This window comes from Callospermophilus lateralis, chromosome 5 (assembly GCF_048772815.1).
Source record: "Callospermophilus lateralis isolate mCalLat2 chromosome 5, mCalLat2.hap1, whole genome shotgun sequence".
NCBI classification, from domain to species: domain Eukaryota; kingdom Metazoa; phylum Chordata; class Mammalia; order Rodentia; family Sciuridae; genus Callospermophilus; species Callospermophilus lateralis.
The window spans coordinates 106,871,325-106,886,013 of NC_135309.1; the positions used below are offsets into that span (position 1 = coordinate 106,871,325).

The 14,689-nt window shown below is 39.7% G+C and overlaps 1 protein-coding gene across 1 annotated transcript in view; it reads left to right on the top strand.

The window, feature by feature from the left end:
* Positions 1-14,689, top strand: part of Map1b (microtubule associated protein 1B) — a 101,034-nt gene that overhangs the window by 4,835 nt on the left and 81,510 nt on the right. Inside the window, exon 2 of the mRNA XM_076857131.1 lies at positions 3,968-4,069. Coding sequence (XP_076713246.1) covers positions 3,968-4,069 — 102 coding nt within the window. The remainder of the gene's footprint in view (positions 1-3,967; positions 4,070-14,689) is intronic.

The following is a 14,689-nucleotide window of genomic DNA, read 5'->3' on the forward strand; positions in this document are numbered from 1 at the left end:
GATTATAGGTTAGTTATTTAGGTATTTACAAAACTACATCCAAAAGCCCATTTCTCAGAAAGAATAATTAAAGCCCATAGAGGCAGATCAACTCATTAAAGGTCCAAATGACAACATGCAATGCAGGTCATTTTATTCTGCTTTCTTCAATCTGCAGTTGCTTTTAGGAATCCAGGTTTTGGGGTTTTTTTTTTGTGTTTTTAGCTTTTAAAAGGGAGGTGCTTTTTAAAAATTGTTGGTTTCATTAAACAATCCTGCAAAATGCATGCATCAGGGTAAGCTTGGAGAAATCCAGATTGTAGACTTGAAGGATACCGGACTCTTCCTTTTTCACCCTGACTTGTTCTGTGGTGACCTCCCCTTACACACACCTTTTCTTTCCCCCCTTTTCCATCTGTAAGTGTCACATGCACATTCTCCTCCTCTTTGTGTACTTCTACCATGTGAGGTCACAGAACTGAGAAGAAAAAACCCTTTGTTACTCCCTTGTCACCAAGGATAGACCAATGATAGTGCTCACTTCCCAGGGCTGGGCCAAATCCATTTAGCAGCCAGGAGTGTTCTCAGGGGTAACAGATGCCCTTTTGGGCCCAGATGTTTAAAAACTGCTGGAGTTAGCAGTTGTTCCCACCTGGGTAAGCCAAGAAGTGGGCAGCAGTTAGAGACTGCTGGAGAAGGAAAGCCTCGGGGAAGAGCTGCACTTGGGGACTTTTGGGAGGATAATCAGAAAGAGGGCCAGGAATTTCTCCTGATTTCTCTTCTCCCATTGCTGATCAAGATGACCTGCTTCTAAAAGCCCGCTCAGAATCTCTTAACCAATACCCAGGATCCCATCCAGCCACAGATTCTGAGAAGGGAGAAAGTGGGAAAGACCAACAAGAATACTTTCTGTGCTATGAACTCTAGAGGTCCCACTGTTGGCTCCACATTAGGCACAAAGGGGAGATACCGAAACCTACTCAATGCAAATGAGCCTTCAGTGAATAATACTCTCCCTTCACTGATATTATCCAGCAGATGGTACAAAGCAATTCTGAATATTTTCTTTCTACAATTGGTATAGAAAGTGGCCTGATCCCCAAATTTTCCTTTCCAACGAAAATAACTAGTAAATTCCTTTGATCTTTATTTGAAAAGTGATAGTGGTGATTGTGCATTGTTAAGAAATAATTTGGCTGGAAATTGCTCTGATAGAAAGAGAACCCTAAATTTTTAGTTTAATTGGAAGTGCAAACATGTATGTAGCTCAATGGTAGAGTGCCGATGACCTGGCCTGTCCAGGGCTTGGGGTTTGATCCCTACATTGAAAACAAACAAAAAACAAAAAAGAGAGAGAGAAATTATTTTTATCAGCTGTTACTAGTGTAATTTAAACAATACTAAATGGATATCTTAATATTTAGCATTTATTCATTGTTAAGTTACTCATGTTTTATATATATATATATATATATAAATGTGAAGCAAACATTTAAGTGCTTATGTCAGACAACTTAATTTTGAAGCAAAGGGAAAAATGACAAACAATAATGTAAGAGCACACGTACGCATAACCCCAGATGGAGTCATTCAAACAATGTAGCAATTTAGGCATTATTTAGAACAAAGACAGAAAAATTGTATGAATTTAATTTAAATACATATGTCTCATTATTAACTTATTGACCCCACTTGACAAGCTAGAAGACAAAGTGGAGCTCTGACCTACAGCTCGGAGAATTCAGTCAACAATACCAATTAAGTCAGACGCAGACAGGAATGCAATGATTTTTCACACTAGGCCGGTATATAGTGTATATGTTGAAGTAAAATATTCTAATGAATTCAGACCTCTCAACCTGTCAAGCTCTGCGGGAAACAAAAAAAGAACCCATTTATCATTTCTGTACTAAAAAGAGCTGCAAAATCTCAACATGCCTTTCTTGTTAAAATTTAAATACTCCATTAGCACAAATGCAAACTGAGGCCATTAATGTTTCCAGGGAGACCCATAAAATTCCCCCCTATAATTTATCCACTCTTTAGGGCTATTAACTCTTCCATTTCTGAATTCTTCTCATTGATCATGTGAGGAATTTCTGCTTTTATTTAGTGGACATAAATCTATTTGAAAATATTCCTCATGGTTGAAAGGGTATTTGATGTGTAATCTGAAGGTATTTAAGATGCATTTCCAGAAAAAAAAAATGCACATATAGACACACACGTATACATATATGTGTGTGTGTGCATACATATGTGTATATATATAAACAGATGTGTACATATATGTATGTATGTGAATGTATATATATATATATATATATATATATATATATATATATATATATATATATCAAGGTAAGAACAAATTCTTTGTAAGATAGGAAAACTGAATAAATCATAAATGGAGGTAAATACAGATAGGCATTCAGGATTTGGAGATGTGTTTAGCACACTGCCATTTAAACCCTCTGGTCTCTGTGCACAACAAATGATCAATAAGAATGATTGAATAACTGGCTATTTATTTAGAGATATTTTACCTGCAGTGTTGTACCCAGAGGTTCAAGCTCCTGCCTTTAGGAGATGGGCAATAAGTGTTTGTTATTGCAGAGATTTGTTCTTGGTAATTGAGGATGCTGTAAACAAGGGTGCAATCATGAATGCTATGAACTGGCTCCACCATGAGCAATCTGCTCTGAAAAATATAAATGCACGCACATGGCGCGCGCGCACACACACACACACACACACACACACACACTCACTCCAGAATCCTGGGTTTCCTCAGTTTTCCCTGGATTGCTGTCCAGTTCTCTCTCATCCAGTGCTCTTTGGATTTCCCTCTGAGCCATCCCCTTTGGGATGAGGAGCTGGAGGGAGGAGAAAGGAAAAGTCTGAGGAGGTGGGGCATGAGCACAGGAAACCACCATCATTCGGAGACTTGATCTTGTGTTCTCACTGCTGATGTTCCTTTCAGTCCAGTGAAAGGAGGTCTCAACTGAAAGGAAGTTCATGGCCCCCAACATCATCAACGGCTTAATAAAGTACAAAATGTTGCCATATTTCTTTGATTCTGGATAAGAAACTTTAATACAACTAACAATGGTGAATAAATATGCTGCTTGCCAAGTTGGGCAGGTAATGCCTGAGAGAACACATGGGCCAAGTCTTGAGATCCACCCTGCTTATCAAAGATCATGCAAATTTTGGATGGATATCTAGGGGTTGAGAAACATAGGTTAAAAAAATGATATGGGTATAGGAAAGAAATCAGCCAGGCAGGGTGGTGCATGCCTGTAATCCCAGCAGCTAGGGAAGCTGAGAAAGGAGAATCTTGAGTTCCAAGCCAGCCTCAGCAACTTAGTGAGACCCTGTCTCTAAATAAAATATAAAAACATACTGGAGATATGACTTAGTGGTTAGATGCCCCTGGGTTCAATCCCTGGTTAAAAAAAAAAAAAAGAAAGAAAGAAAGAAAGAAATCATATACTACACACTAACAAGAACATCATTTGAAAGACAGAGGCCTAGGCTCCCTGATGGCAGATCCCTTATGACTTCCCCACCTGCTTTTTTATATTTTCTTGCCACTTGCAAGTGAACCATGAGAAAGCTAGAGATAGTCCAGTGACCTCTCAGCCACAAATAAACTAGCCATCTTCCTGCCCTTTCTCTTCCCTCCCTGGAGGAGAGCCTGTCATTTCCCTAATAGCTGTTTTCTTTGAATCTTCCAGCAAAGCTGCATTTATGTTTTATGAGGGGCAGAAGTTCAGTCCCCGCTGATGGTTATCCTTCCCTTGTGGCCTGGTGGAGAGACCTCCCTGGCCTTCCCACTTTGTGGCCATCCACTGCTAGTCACCAACCTCTTCAGAAAAGGACTCTATAGTCTCCTCTAAATCCTGAGAAATGTTGCAGTGATGTTTTCCAAACCACTCTGAAATGACTAACTGGAAGTTTGTCAACTCTTCCTTTTCCTCCTTAGGAATCCGCTCATGGGACACAAACCTGATTGAATGCAACTTGGATCAAGAACTCAAACTTTTTGTATCTCGACATTCTGCAAGATTCTCTCCTGAAGTCCCAGGTGAGGCTTCTGTATTAGGCTAGAGTTTGAAAAGACAAGGGAATAGGCCACTGGCTGGAAAGCTTTGTGTGGGACTCTGGATTGATATCTAAGGGAAAGATATTCTTGTACTGCTACATGATTCTTTGTACTGGTTATTATCAACTATGTTAGCCAGCAGCCACAGTTTAAGAAAGCCTACTCCAAATTATAGCTGTGTGGATTATTCATTTTGTGAATTCTTAGATATTTAAGTTCTAGGCTAATTTTTTTTAACTCTCCATACTCTAAACTCAAGTGATTGCAAACTATTTAAATGTTAATTTTACCCAAATGAAATTATGAATTCAAATCGGATGCTCCCAGAATCCCACAACTTCCTCCTCTTGAAAGAAAAAGGAGACATCTACTATGTTTCATTTTATCTTTTCTTTATTATCCCCATTGCATTATCATCTACCTTTCTTACTGTGGGTAAGAGAGTTTGATATTCCAAACTGCTGTTAAAATAGCCTTTCTTTTAGAGATGAAAAAGAACACTACAGAATATTTGAAGGTAAGGACACAAACATTTGTCATCTGTGAAGACTCCTGCCTCCGGGGATGTGCTCTGTTGCATGTCTCTGGTGCTGGTGATAGATTCATGCTGAATTCACATCTCTTCTTCCTCTTGTGAGTTGTGACCCTTATTTTTTCCAGTTTGTCACATTTGGGGATTATGAAACGATTTCTGGCCCATAAGAACTTCAAACCCAGGTTGTGTTTTCCAAAAACTTTGCTATTGAAACTATGTTGTGCTTGATTTATTGACTTCATTGAATTTTATGTAAAATAAGAGTAAAGAAAACACTTTTCTGTCTACACGCTTTGGCTCTATGATTACTTATTTTATTGGCATTGCTATAACATCAGAAATGAGGTTATATGTCTTTGGGGGATGATTAGATCATCCTCTTTTATAATATGTATATGAAATTTGAAATGACTTTTATGGAATGTCAGTGCCTTCATGAGTCATACTTGGCTATAGTATTATGCCCATGGGATTGTCCTGTTGTTTTTTTTTTTAAAGTTTGATATTAGGATGAAATCCCATACATTTTAGTTATCCAAATGAATTGTAGCATTCAAGAGAAACTTAGGGGGAATTTTTTTTTCATTGAAAGTTAAACTTGCTTCCAAGCCCTATTAAAAATCAGTTCTTAAGTAATATTGCATTGGGTTGAGGAAAGGAATGATCCAGAAACTTATCAGGCAGGATATGATTTACTGAAGGACAGGTACAGTATTAGATTGTCTCTCTTGTTATTTTCATGTCTTGCAAAATCTCCATAACTTTTCAAACCATCTCACAAAAACTAAGAGAAGTACCCTTTACTAACAAGTATGTTTATTTCAACATATAAAAGCCAAGTTTTTATCCTTTTTCTGTAAGTTTTTCTTGCTATGACTGTGGGACTTGTTTTCTTTTTTGAAAACATCATATTTTGTAAACATCTTGTTGTGTTTATTCACATTTGGGTTGACCTTGTAAGAAAGACAACTGTGTATTACAAAATGAAAATTTGTAAGAATTTCTGAAAATTTAACCATTTTTAGACCAAAGACTTAGCTAATATTTCTCTTGTGGACTAAAAAGATCAAGTCCCTCCAAATTTTACTTCAGCCTTGTATGCTTTTCTTTTCTCCTCTCCTCTATCACCTGTATAAGAGCTGGTCACCTACCCAGTTCTATCAAGTGGTATGCTTGATGCTCTGTTTAGAAACTGGCCTTTACATGCACAGCATCCTTACCATTCTTACCAACTGCAGAAAGGACTGGTGTAATGATTTTCCATCTCAAGCATATGTAGGCCCCAGCCTCCTCTGGGAACTTAAACCTCTAATGGAGCTATTATAGTGATGCCCATATGTGGGAAACATGAAGTTTTCTTATTAAGACTGTTTCATATGTTGATTATTCCTTATTCAAAATGCATGGAACTGAAGGTCTCAGATTTTGGAACTTGGAGATTTTTGGAACATTTGCCCACATTTTTACCAGTTGAGCATCCCTAATCCAAAAATTCAGAATCCAAAATGCTCCCAAATCCTTGGATGTTTAGTCTGTAGATGATAAACATACATGTCATATTCAGTTTCAGGTGTATTTTAGAAAGAGGAGACACCAGAAAACAAGAACACAAAATTGAGGTACACAGGATTAAAGGATTTTCCTTGGATTGGACCATGGAAACCTATAGCTTTTCCTGAACAAACTGGAGAAATTTGAGGTGTATTTCTTAGTGACTCCAAGCCTAGTGTTCTCTTCCTTTTTCACTTGAAATTCTAAAAGCAAACTTATATCCTGCAGATCCCTGAAAGTGGAGTTATCTGAATCTCTGCATTTAGAGTTTTAAGAATCAAAGTTAACTTTTGAGACAAGGAACAAAAAGAATGATTAAAAAAGAATAAAGCCCGGGCTGGGGATGTGGCTCAAACGGTAGCGCGCTCGCCTGGCATGCGTGCGGCCTGGGTTCGATCCTCAGCACCACATACAAAACAAAGATGTTGTATCCGTCGATAACTAAAAGAAAAATAAATATGAAAATTCTCTCTCTCTCTCTCTCACTCTCTCTTTAAAAAAAAAAAAAAGAATAAAGCCACTCATTTACTTGGTTTTAAAATACTGAAATGGGGGCTGGAGTAATGTGTGAGGTCCTGAGTTCGATCCCATATAAATAAAAAATAAAAATAAAAAGATCCATTGACAACTAAAATATATAAAAATAAATACTGAAATGGCACCTACATGGTGCCAGGCACTATGGAGAGTGAGGTGGGTGAGGACACGCAACAGACAAAGCAAACGTATTCATTACTTTTATGACATTTATGTCACGAGAGGAGATATTAACAACCACAGGCAGCTCAACATCAAATCTAGCATCCTGTGTCAAGTTCAGGCTTCACAGGGTTTTTTGTTTTATCTTGGTTTCCCCCTTTTTCTTCTTTCTTCTCTCCTTCCTTCCCTGGCTTTGAGAGGTGCTGCCCCCTCCACCCCACCCTGTTTAGCAGAGTTACAGTAAAATACTCATCCCCTGGCATGGTTGATTAGGGCTCAGGTTGTTGTTACAACTCCAAGTACAGCTAACAGACCCTGCAAATGGCACAGCTAGGTTCATTCCTTTCTACCAGTTTATTCCTTGTTCTATGGTTTTGACCTTCATTAAGGCTCTTTCTTCAGGATTTGCTCTCGTTCAAGACCACTCTAATCAGTTTATTCATCTTAGATAAATATCCTTTGGGCAGGAACCTGGAATATAAGTGCTTTCCCCACACAAGGTGGGAGTGGCATCATATGAATGGGGAGTGGAGGGTCCCCATCCCCCAGAACCTTAGTCCTGGGATTGATCGTTCAGCCCTGTCCAACTCTGGCGACTACATCTCTTGGAGTGGTCAATCATCAGGTTCATCTTAGTGTCTTGAGTATGCTACAGCATTGACTTGCCTACAGTGACTTAGCCACACCTGCCATGCCTGCCATGTCCCCAGAGCCCTTCCTGCGGAGCTGCCCTGATGCTAGGCTTCCTGGCCACGCCACATGGGAGGGAGCTGATGCAGGCAAGCACAGTCACCTTGAGAGAAGAGATGAGGTTCTTTCAAGAGTTCTCCAGTCTTTCACTCAAGTGACAGGTCAGCAGTTGAGATTTTTCAAAATAGAACAAAACTTACATTTCCTTATACTTATGAATTCAAATACCATCACAAAGGTTTTTTGTTTTTTTTTCTGATGTATTATATCCTAGAAATTTTGTCCCTTAACCCTGCTGGATGCAAATCATTTTTATAAGTCTTACTACAAAAGTAAGACCATGGGAAGCATAAGTTTGCCTTACAGTATAGAATGTCATTCATTTTCCATTCCTATTGCTTCTTTCTCAAATTTAACATTAGATGTAACTTCATGCAGTATTGGGGGAGGATCTCTCCTGGGGCTATAGGAAATGCCCCATGACTATCTGTGGTAGAACAAGTGAAAAACTTTCCCAGGACAAGGGACACCAGACGGAAAATGTTTCGTTTTTCTTTTTCCCCCTCCTTTTGCCACTGTTGTCTGCTTATTAAAATGGTTTTGAAATTTTGATAACGCAGTTGCTGACCAGCAACATAATGTAACAATTAAGAATATAGATTCTCTGGGTTCGGGTTGTGGCTCAGTGGTAAAGAGCTTACCTCACATGTGTGAGGCACTGGGTTCCATTCTCAGCACTGCATATGAAAATAAGTGAATAAAATAAAGGTCCATCAGTAAATAAATAAATAAATAAAACTATTAAAAAAAAAAAAAAAGAATACAGATTCTGGAGCCAAACTCCCATGTTGGATCCTAGCTCTTCCACTGATTTTCTGAATTGTCTTGGACAGTGACTTCAACATCCTCTGCCTTGGTTTTCTTATCTGTAAATGGAAATGATCATTCCTACCTCCTAGGGTTTGCATGAGGATTCAGATGTATGTGTATAAATCTTAAAACAGGCTTTATCACATGACAAACAGTAAATCTACACTAATATTTGTTTTATCTCCCTTGTAAAAATCTACTTGGCTTGGGGTTTTGGTGATTATTATTTTCTATGGGAAATATTGGATCTAGATATTTGGCTGGTAATAATGGTAACAATGTTTAATTTGTATTAAAGATGGTGATTATTATTGTCTATGGGAAATACTGGCTTTAGATATTTGGCTGGTAATAATGGTAATGATGTTTAATTTGTATTAAAGATGGTGATTATTACTATCTATGGGAAATACCGGATTTAGCTATTTGGCTGGTAATAATGGTAATAATTTTTACTTTGTATTAAAGATGTTTCCCTGAGAAATTGTTACCTCTGGAATTATCAAAGTGTATGAAGCTGCTGGTCTGTGAAGATGGCAGCAACATTCAGTGACTGAGTTTAGTGAGATCCTTTGGGCATAAGAGTTTAAAAAGGAGGTGTCGCTTTGGAGTGCTGGGTCACCAGGAGCAGAGCAGGGCTGTAGACCATTTGCAAAATGGTCCTGTCCTTGTGCAGGTAAGGATACTGAGATGCCAGGAGAGTCCCAGCCTGCTTTCTCACTGTGGTAACTTCTTGTACTCCACTCAACTACTCAGCTTTCTCTTCTACTCTCTCCAATCAACAAGTGACTGTAAATTTTGCCAGTTAGAAGAAACTGAGGTTTCTTGTAGTGTGTTTTCTTAGCTGGATAAATAGTTAGAATTTGGCATATTTCCACTAGTTTTATAACTCCTAGATCACATTCACAAAACCCTTCCTATGATGTGGCTGATTTTGTAATGTGGATAGGGGAGGTTTTGTTTAAGAACGCATGCCTTTTCCACGGAAAATAAACAAACCACAGCTGAGCATCTTTAGATTGGTGCTGAGTGACTGCTAAAAATATCCTGCCTGGAGATTGGTTTTTTGATGGAGAATTAAAATCAGCCCTTTGAATTTCAGTCGTGCGGATCCTCTCCTCCCTTTGACATTAACGAGGAAAGGTTTTATAGCTAATATTTGCCAGTAGAATGATAAGAAAATGCTAAACTGCTCTTAGAAAAGGGTCTTAGAATATTTTTAGTCATCTTCCTCTGTCTGGACTTGTATAGTTAGTCTGTCATCGTGTAGAATTATGGCTCAATTGTATGTGTCTAGAATACGTGAGCTGCTCTGTGACAGGGAGTGATAGATGCCTTTTTCAACCCTGCTTCCAACCTTTAAGCAATAAAGCACACGGATGTATGTTCCAGTTGCATTCCATTGGCTGACTTTATGCTCAGGGAACCTGCAATTTTGAAGGGAAAGCAGATCCTTTATCCTCACATTTTCTCTGTCACAGGTGCACATCTCAGGGCTAGGTACCTGCCCCCAAGTCCACAGGCCTCACTCATTTTTCGTCACTGCACTGTCATATGAAATGATAGGAGGAGCTGGGGTGGTGGCTCAGAGGTAGAGTGCCTGCCTAGCATGTGCGAGGCACTGGGGTTCATTTCTCAGCACCGCATATAAATAAATCAAATAAAGGTATTATTGACAACTAAAAAATAATTTTAAAAAAGCAAAAGAAATGATGGGCGGAATCATGGTTTTAGAGGAAAGGAGCAAACAGAGAGCCTTAATTTTGTTGAATTAACCAGACCTCTATTTAATATCCATTTAGGTCAATGCTGCCTGCCTAGGAAGGAGACTCATTAAATGCAAATCCCTAGTCTTTCCCCCTATTACCCCCTGCCCTAAGCCTTCCTGGCCCCGCTGCAGGGAGGGCAGAGTGATCTGCAGCCCCTCCACTCCCTGCTCTCGCCCCACTGCTCCCATTCAGACTTTGCAGGCAACTACTTGCTCCCTTTGAAATCGTCAAAGAATCAGACCTTCTAAGGAGTAGAGCCCGGGTTTTGTAGTGTCCACGGCACAAGGCGTAATTCCTGAGAGGTTTACATTTGCTCAGCTTTGAAATTTGAGGGATTTCTTTAGATCCACATCCTCACACATATGTGATGCTTTTTTTTTTTTTCCAGGTGTGGCCACCAAAAAAGGAATAAAACAGTGCTTCATTACTATGTTCAGGCACCTACATTCCTCAGGGTAGTTAATGATGGCTTATTCAGACCACCCTAGAAATACCCATTCATCTCACTTTTTTTTTTTTTTCCCAGAGTAGAAAGGCTGTTTTAGTCTGCCGACTATAATGGCTCTCAAGCGGTTCCTAATGGGCACTGTGGAACCACTAGACACAGGCAGGCATGGGCAGGAAGGGAGCAGGAAATTGGCTGCCTGGGCTCAGAAGCCATTTTAGGGAATGTCAATAACCCCTCCATTAAATCCAGCGAAGTGCCTTCCAGAGCAGCTGCTGACACTGCCGAGCAAGGACGGTGTCCCACGTGGAATGTCAGCGCTTTTGTCTTCATTGCCAGAGACCAAAGCACCATGTTTTTAAAGCACGCGGTGACAGCAAGCCATTGGGTGGTCACAGGCCCTTTCTGTTTGTTGCCTCTGTTTGCATCTTCTTTCTGGGACATTTTCAGCATTTGTGGTAGCATGCCATAAATCATAGCAGAAGATGAGGAACAGAGCAAAAACTGATAGATTACCTAATACTGTTGAGCACTCACTGATAGGCAAGAAACTGACAAGGGACAGATGGAAGAATAAGGGAGGTATGCCACTGTTCATAATATAGTTGGGAAAAGTCACTCACAGCTTTAAAAAAATACTGTCCTGTTTAACCAAGAAAGTATCTCCTTAATTTACAAACTCTGTAGGTGTGTATAAGAGAAAGAGAGACAGGCCTACTCAAATCCCTAAAGAAGACAAAGGGCGAGAATGGAAATCATAATGAGTGGTGCATTTTGATTGTTCATCCGTGGATGTAGTCACAGTGACAAAGGTTACCCAGGTACCAGCGTACCCCCGCCCCTACTCTACCCAGGACTAATTAAACGCGCTACCGAGGCAACGATCCAATGTCCCCAAACATCATACTCCAGGGCTTACCTCTTTTGTTTCTGCGGCTGCAGTAAGTCCTGTTGCATGTGAAGTCAGATGTCCTTGATCCTAGAGGCTGGGAGAAAGTAAGAAGTGGTCCTGAGGAAACGTGCTTGAAAATGGACCACGGGGGCTGGGGAAATTAGCAGAAGTCCAAGACAAAAGTAATGTTATTCAAATCAGCTCTTCCAACCTCCAATAAAGGATTGCCTGTAGTTAGGACTGGGGAAATGAATGTTCATAGAAAATGCAGCAAGAGAGTCTATGGGATCTGAGAATAAAAGTATGTTATTAAACATGAGGGCTCAACAGCTCCGCTGTACCACACCCTGTTTTAGATCCAGCCGAGTCTAGCAGTTGCTGCCTGTGTTCCTGAGGGGCTAAGATCAAATACATCCTAAGGACTACCTTTGTTGTCACAGAGGAAAGTCCCCTACACCAGCACTTTTCTGTTAAGCTGTTCACACTGGCCTTTTCTTTCTTAATAAAACCAGCTTTCAGTGGAGCTGCGAGTATAATAATCCTCCGTTGAGCATTTGATCTAAATTCCCAGATTCCTTTCAGCAACACATCAGTGGTGTGCGGGAGGAACTGCGGCTTCCCTGAGTGAGCACCTCATTTCTGTGGATCCCAGTCCCAGGGACGCTGCTCCAGGTAGATGTTGTTTTTTGCTTCCTGAAACATCAGTCAGCAGAAATGTCATATTTGAAGAACAATTACATTAAAGATGGAGTACATTCTGCAGCCCAGGTGAATGGTTCTTAGTGCAGAGTTCCTTAGCCATTTTGAGCAGTTGTCCCTCTGCCTTTTCAACTTTTGAGAGTCCGATGAAAACAACTTTGTGGGATTCCTGCCCTTTGAATTGCACTAGATGCCTGCTAGAATTTCAAACAATTTCTCAACTCAAATACAAGAGTTTTGGGTGGTGCATTTCAATAAAGAAGAGGTGATCAGCTGCACACAGTGGCACACACCTGTAGTCCCAGCAGTTCGGGAGGCTAAGGCAAGAGGATTGTGGGTTCAAAGCCAGCCTCAGCAATTTATCAGGACCCTGTCTCAAAATTAAAAAAAAAAAAAAAAAAAAGAAAGAAAGAAAGATGGTGCTGGGAATGTAGCTTAGTGATAAAGCACTTCTGAGTTCAACCCCCAGCATAAAGAAAGAAAAAGTGTCAGTGTGAAGTCCCATGAGGTGCCTCAGTGAAGTGTGTATGTGTGTGTACACTCATGCATGAGAGAGAATACCTTATCAATCATATTCTAGTTCATTGGAAAGGAGATAATATTTTCATATTATATGGCATATCATTTTTAAATGTGCCCTATCATCAGCCAATTTGACATGAAATATTTACATTCTGCCTCCAGGCACAATCCCAGTCCTAGTTCTGCAAGGTCATAAGAAGACTTGTAAGTAAATCCTGGACTGAGAGTTGCTTACAATTGAGTGTGTAAATAAAGCAACTAAGTCAATATGTGACATGTGCCAAATGAGAGTTTTGCACGGATGTCATCCTGAGTTCTCTGTGTTGAGGATATTTAAAATATATATATATGTATGCATTAAAAACATGCACTGAAATATATTATCTATTTCAATTGTGGCATTAGCACAACATATTCTAATGCACTGAATTCTCTTTGTGACTCAGGAAATTTGTAATCCAGACTGCATTACATTATTCCCTAATTTGAAGCTAGGTTTAAAATTAAGCCTTTTAATTCAATGTTGAAAAAAATCAAATTGATACTTTAAGGATTCACCTCCTCCGAAAGCATTTGAGAACAAAACCACTAACTTGGACATATATGCTTAATTTCAATATTGTCTTCGTCTCTCAGTGCTGGAAAATTGTATGTTGGCAGCCTCCAAAGATCTAGGGAGAGATTGTGAAAGTGCAAGGTTTTACGGAAACAAACATGAAAATAATCTGTTCACTGCTCCACAGCTAGGATGGACACTTTGGAAGGCGTCCAATTTAGCTGTTCCTGTGTCAGGGGAAGGGAGCTGTGGGGACAGTTGTGAGCTGTTTCCCAGGACCCTCCCTCTTCCAGAGAGTCTGGAAGCCTGACCATCAAGTGCAGCATCTCTGGGCCATACTGGAGTCACTCATGTGGCTCCCTAAAAAGTTGCTATAAAGGTATTATACTAGATTAAGGCACCTTAAACTTTGTTCTCCCAGTCATTAGTTCTGCAAAATCTTAAAATAAAATGGTCAGTGGAAAAGAATTCCAGGGCAAAATAAGCTTGGGATCAGTGACCTACTCTCTCATTTTTGTAGAGGCATAAAGTATATGTGCATAAATTTGTTTAATTTTATTCAACCACAAATAATACTAATACTACTACTACTAATGGTGCTGGGGATTGAACCCAATCCTTGTGCATGCAAGGTGAGCACTCTACCAACTGAGCTATATCCCCAGCTCTGAACCATAAATTTTTATCAGTCACCTCCACCACCACTCTCTTCCATGGATCTAGGTTTCTGTGGAACACAGTTGGGAAAAGATGGGCTAAATGTCGCAGAGTCCCTTCCAGGTTTTGTGTTCCATGATTCCGTGAATTCTTACCAAATTGCCTCATTGCTGAAATGTAGACAGGAACTTATCCTACTCCATTTAGCTTAAGATGATTTTTGATCCAGGTTTTAAAATACTATATACTTTGTTTAGAAAACCTGCCTGTCCCATCTATTAGGATTACCAATTTTAAAGGAAGGTGCACAGGCTTATGATTTCTTGGTTTGGGGACTCTTGGCTCTTGACTTTTTCCATCTGTCTTTACCTTGTAGGCAGACCAAACAAGACGAAACTTAATCCTGTTTGTACTATGCCAAACACCTGCATGGAAAGAATTTCAAAAGTCAAATTCATGGGTATTTTATCTATGCAATGCCAAAGAGGAAATAGCTTCATTTTGTTTTTTTCCATTATAATGAGAACTTGCGTGTTGCTGTTTGATGCTGCTTTGAGCCTCAGATTAGCTACTTACTCACAGATCTTTGGAAGGAGGCTGAAGGTTTGAATCTTATGAGTTCTGGGAATTATCTGTAGGTAGAATGTGTTAAAAAGTCCCAGGCACATTGTTTGTTATAGATAATTGAGAGTGGCCTGCATTTTAATAAGCATGATC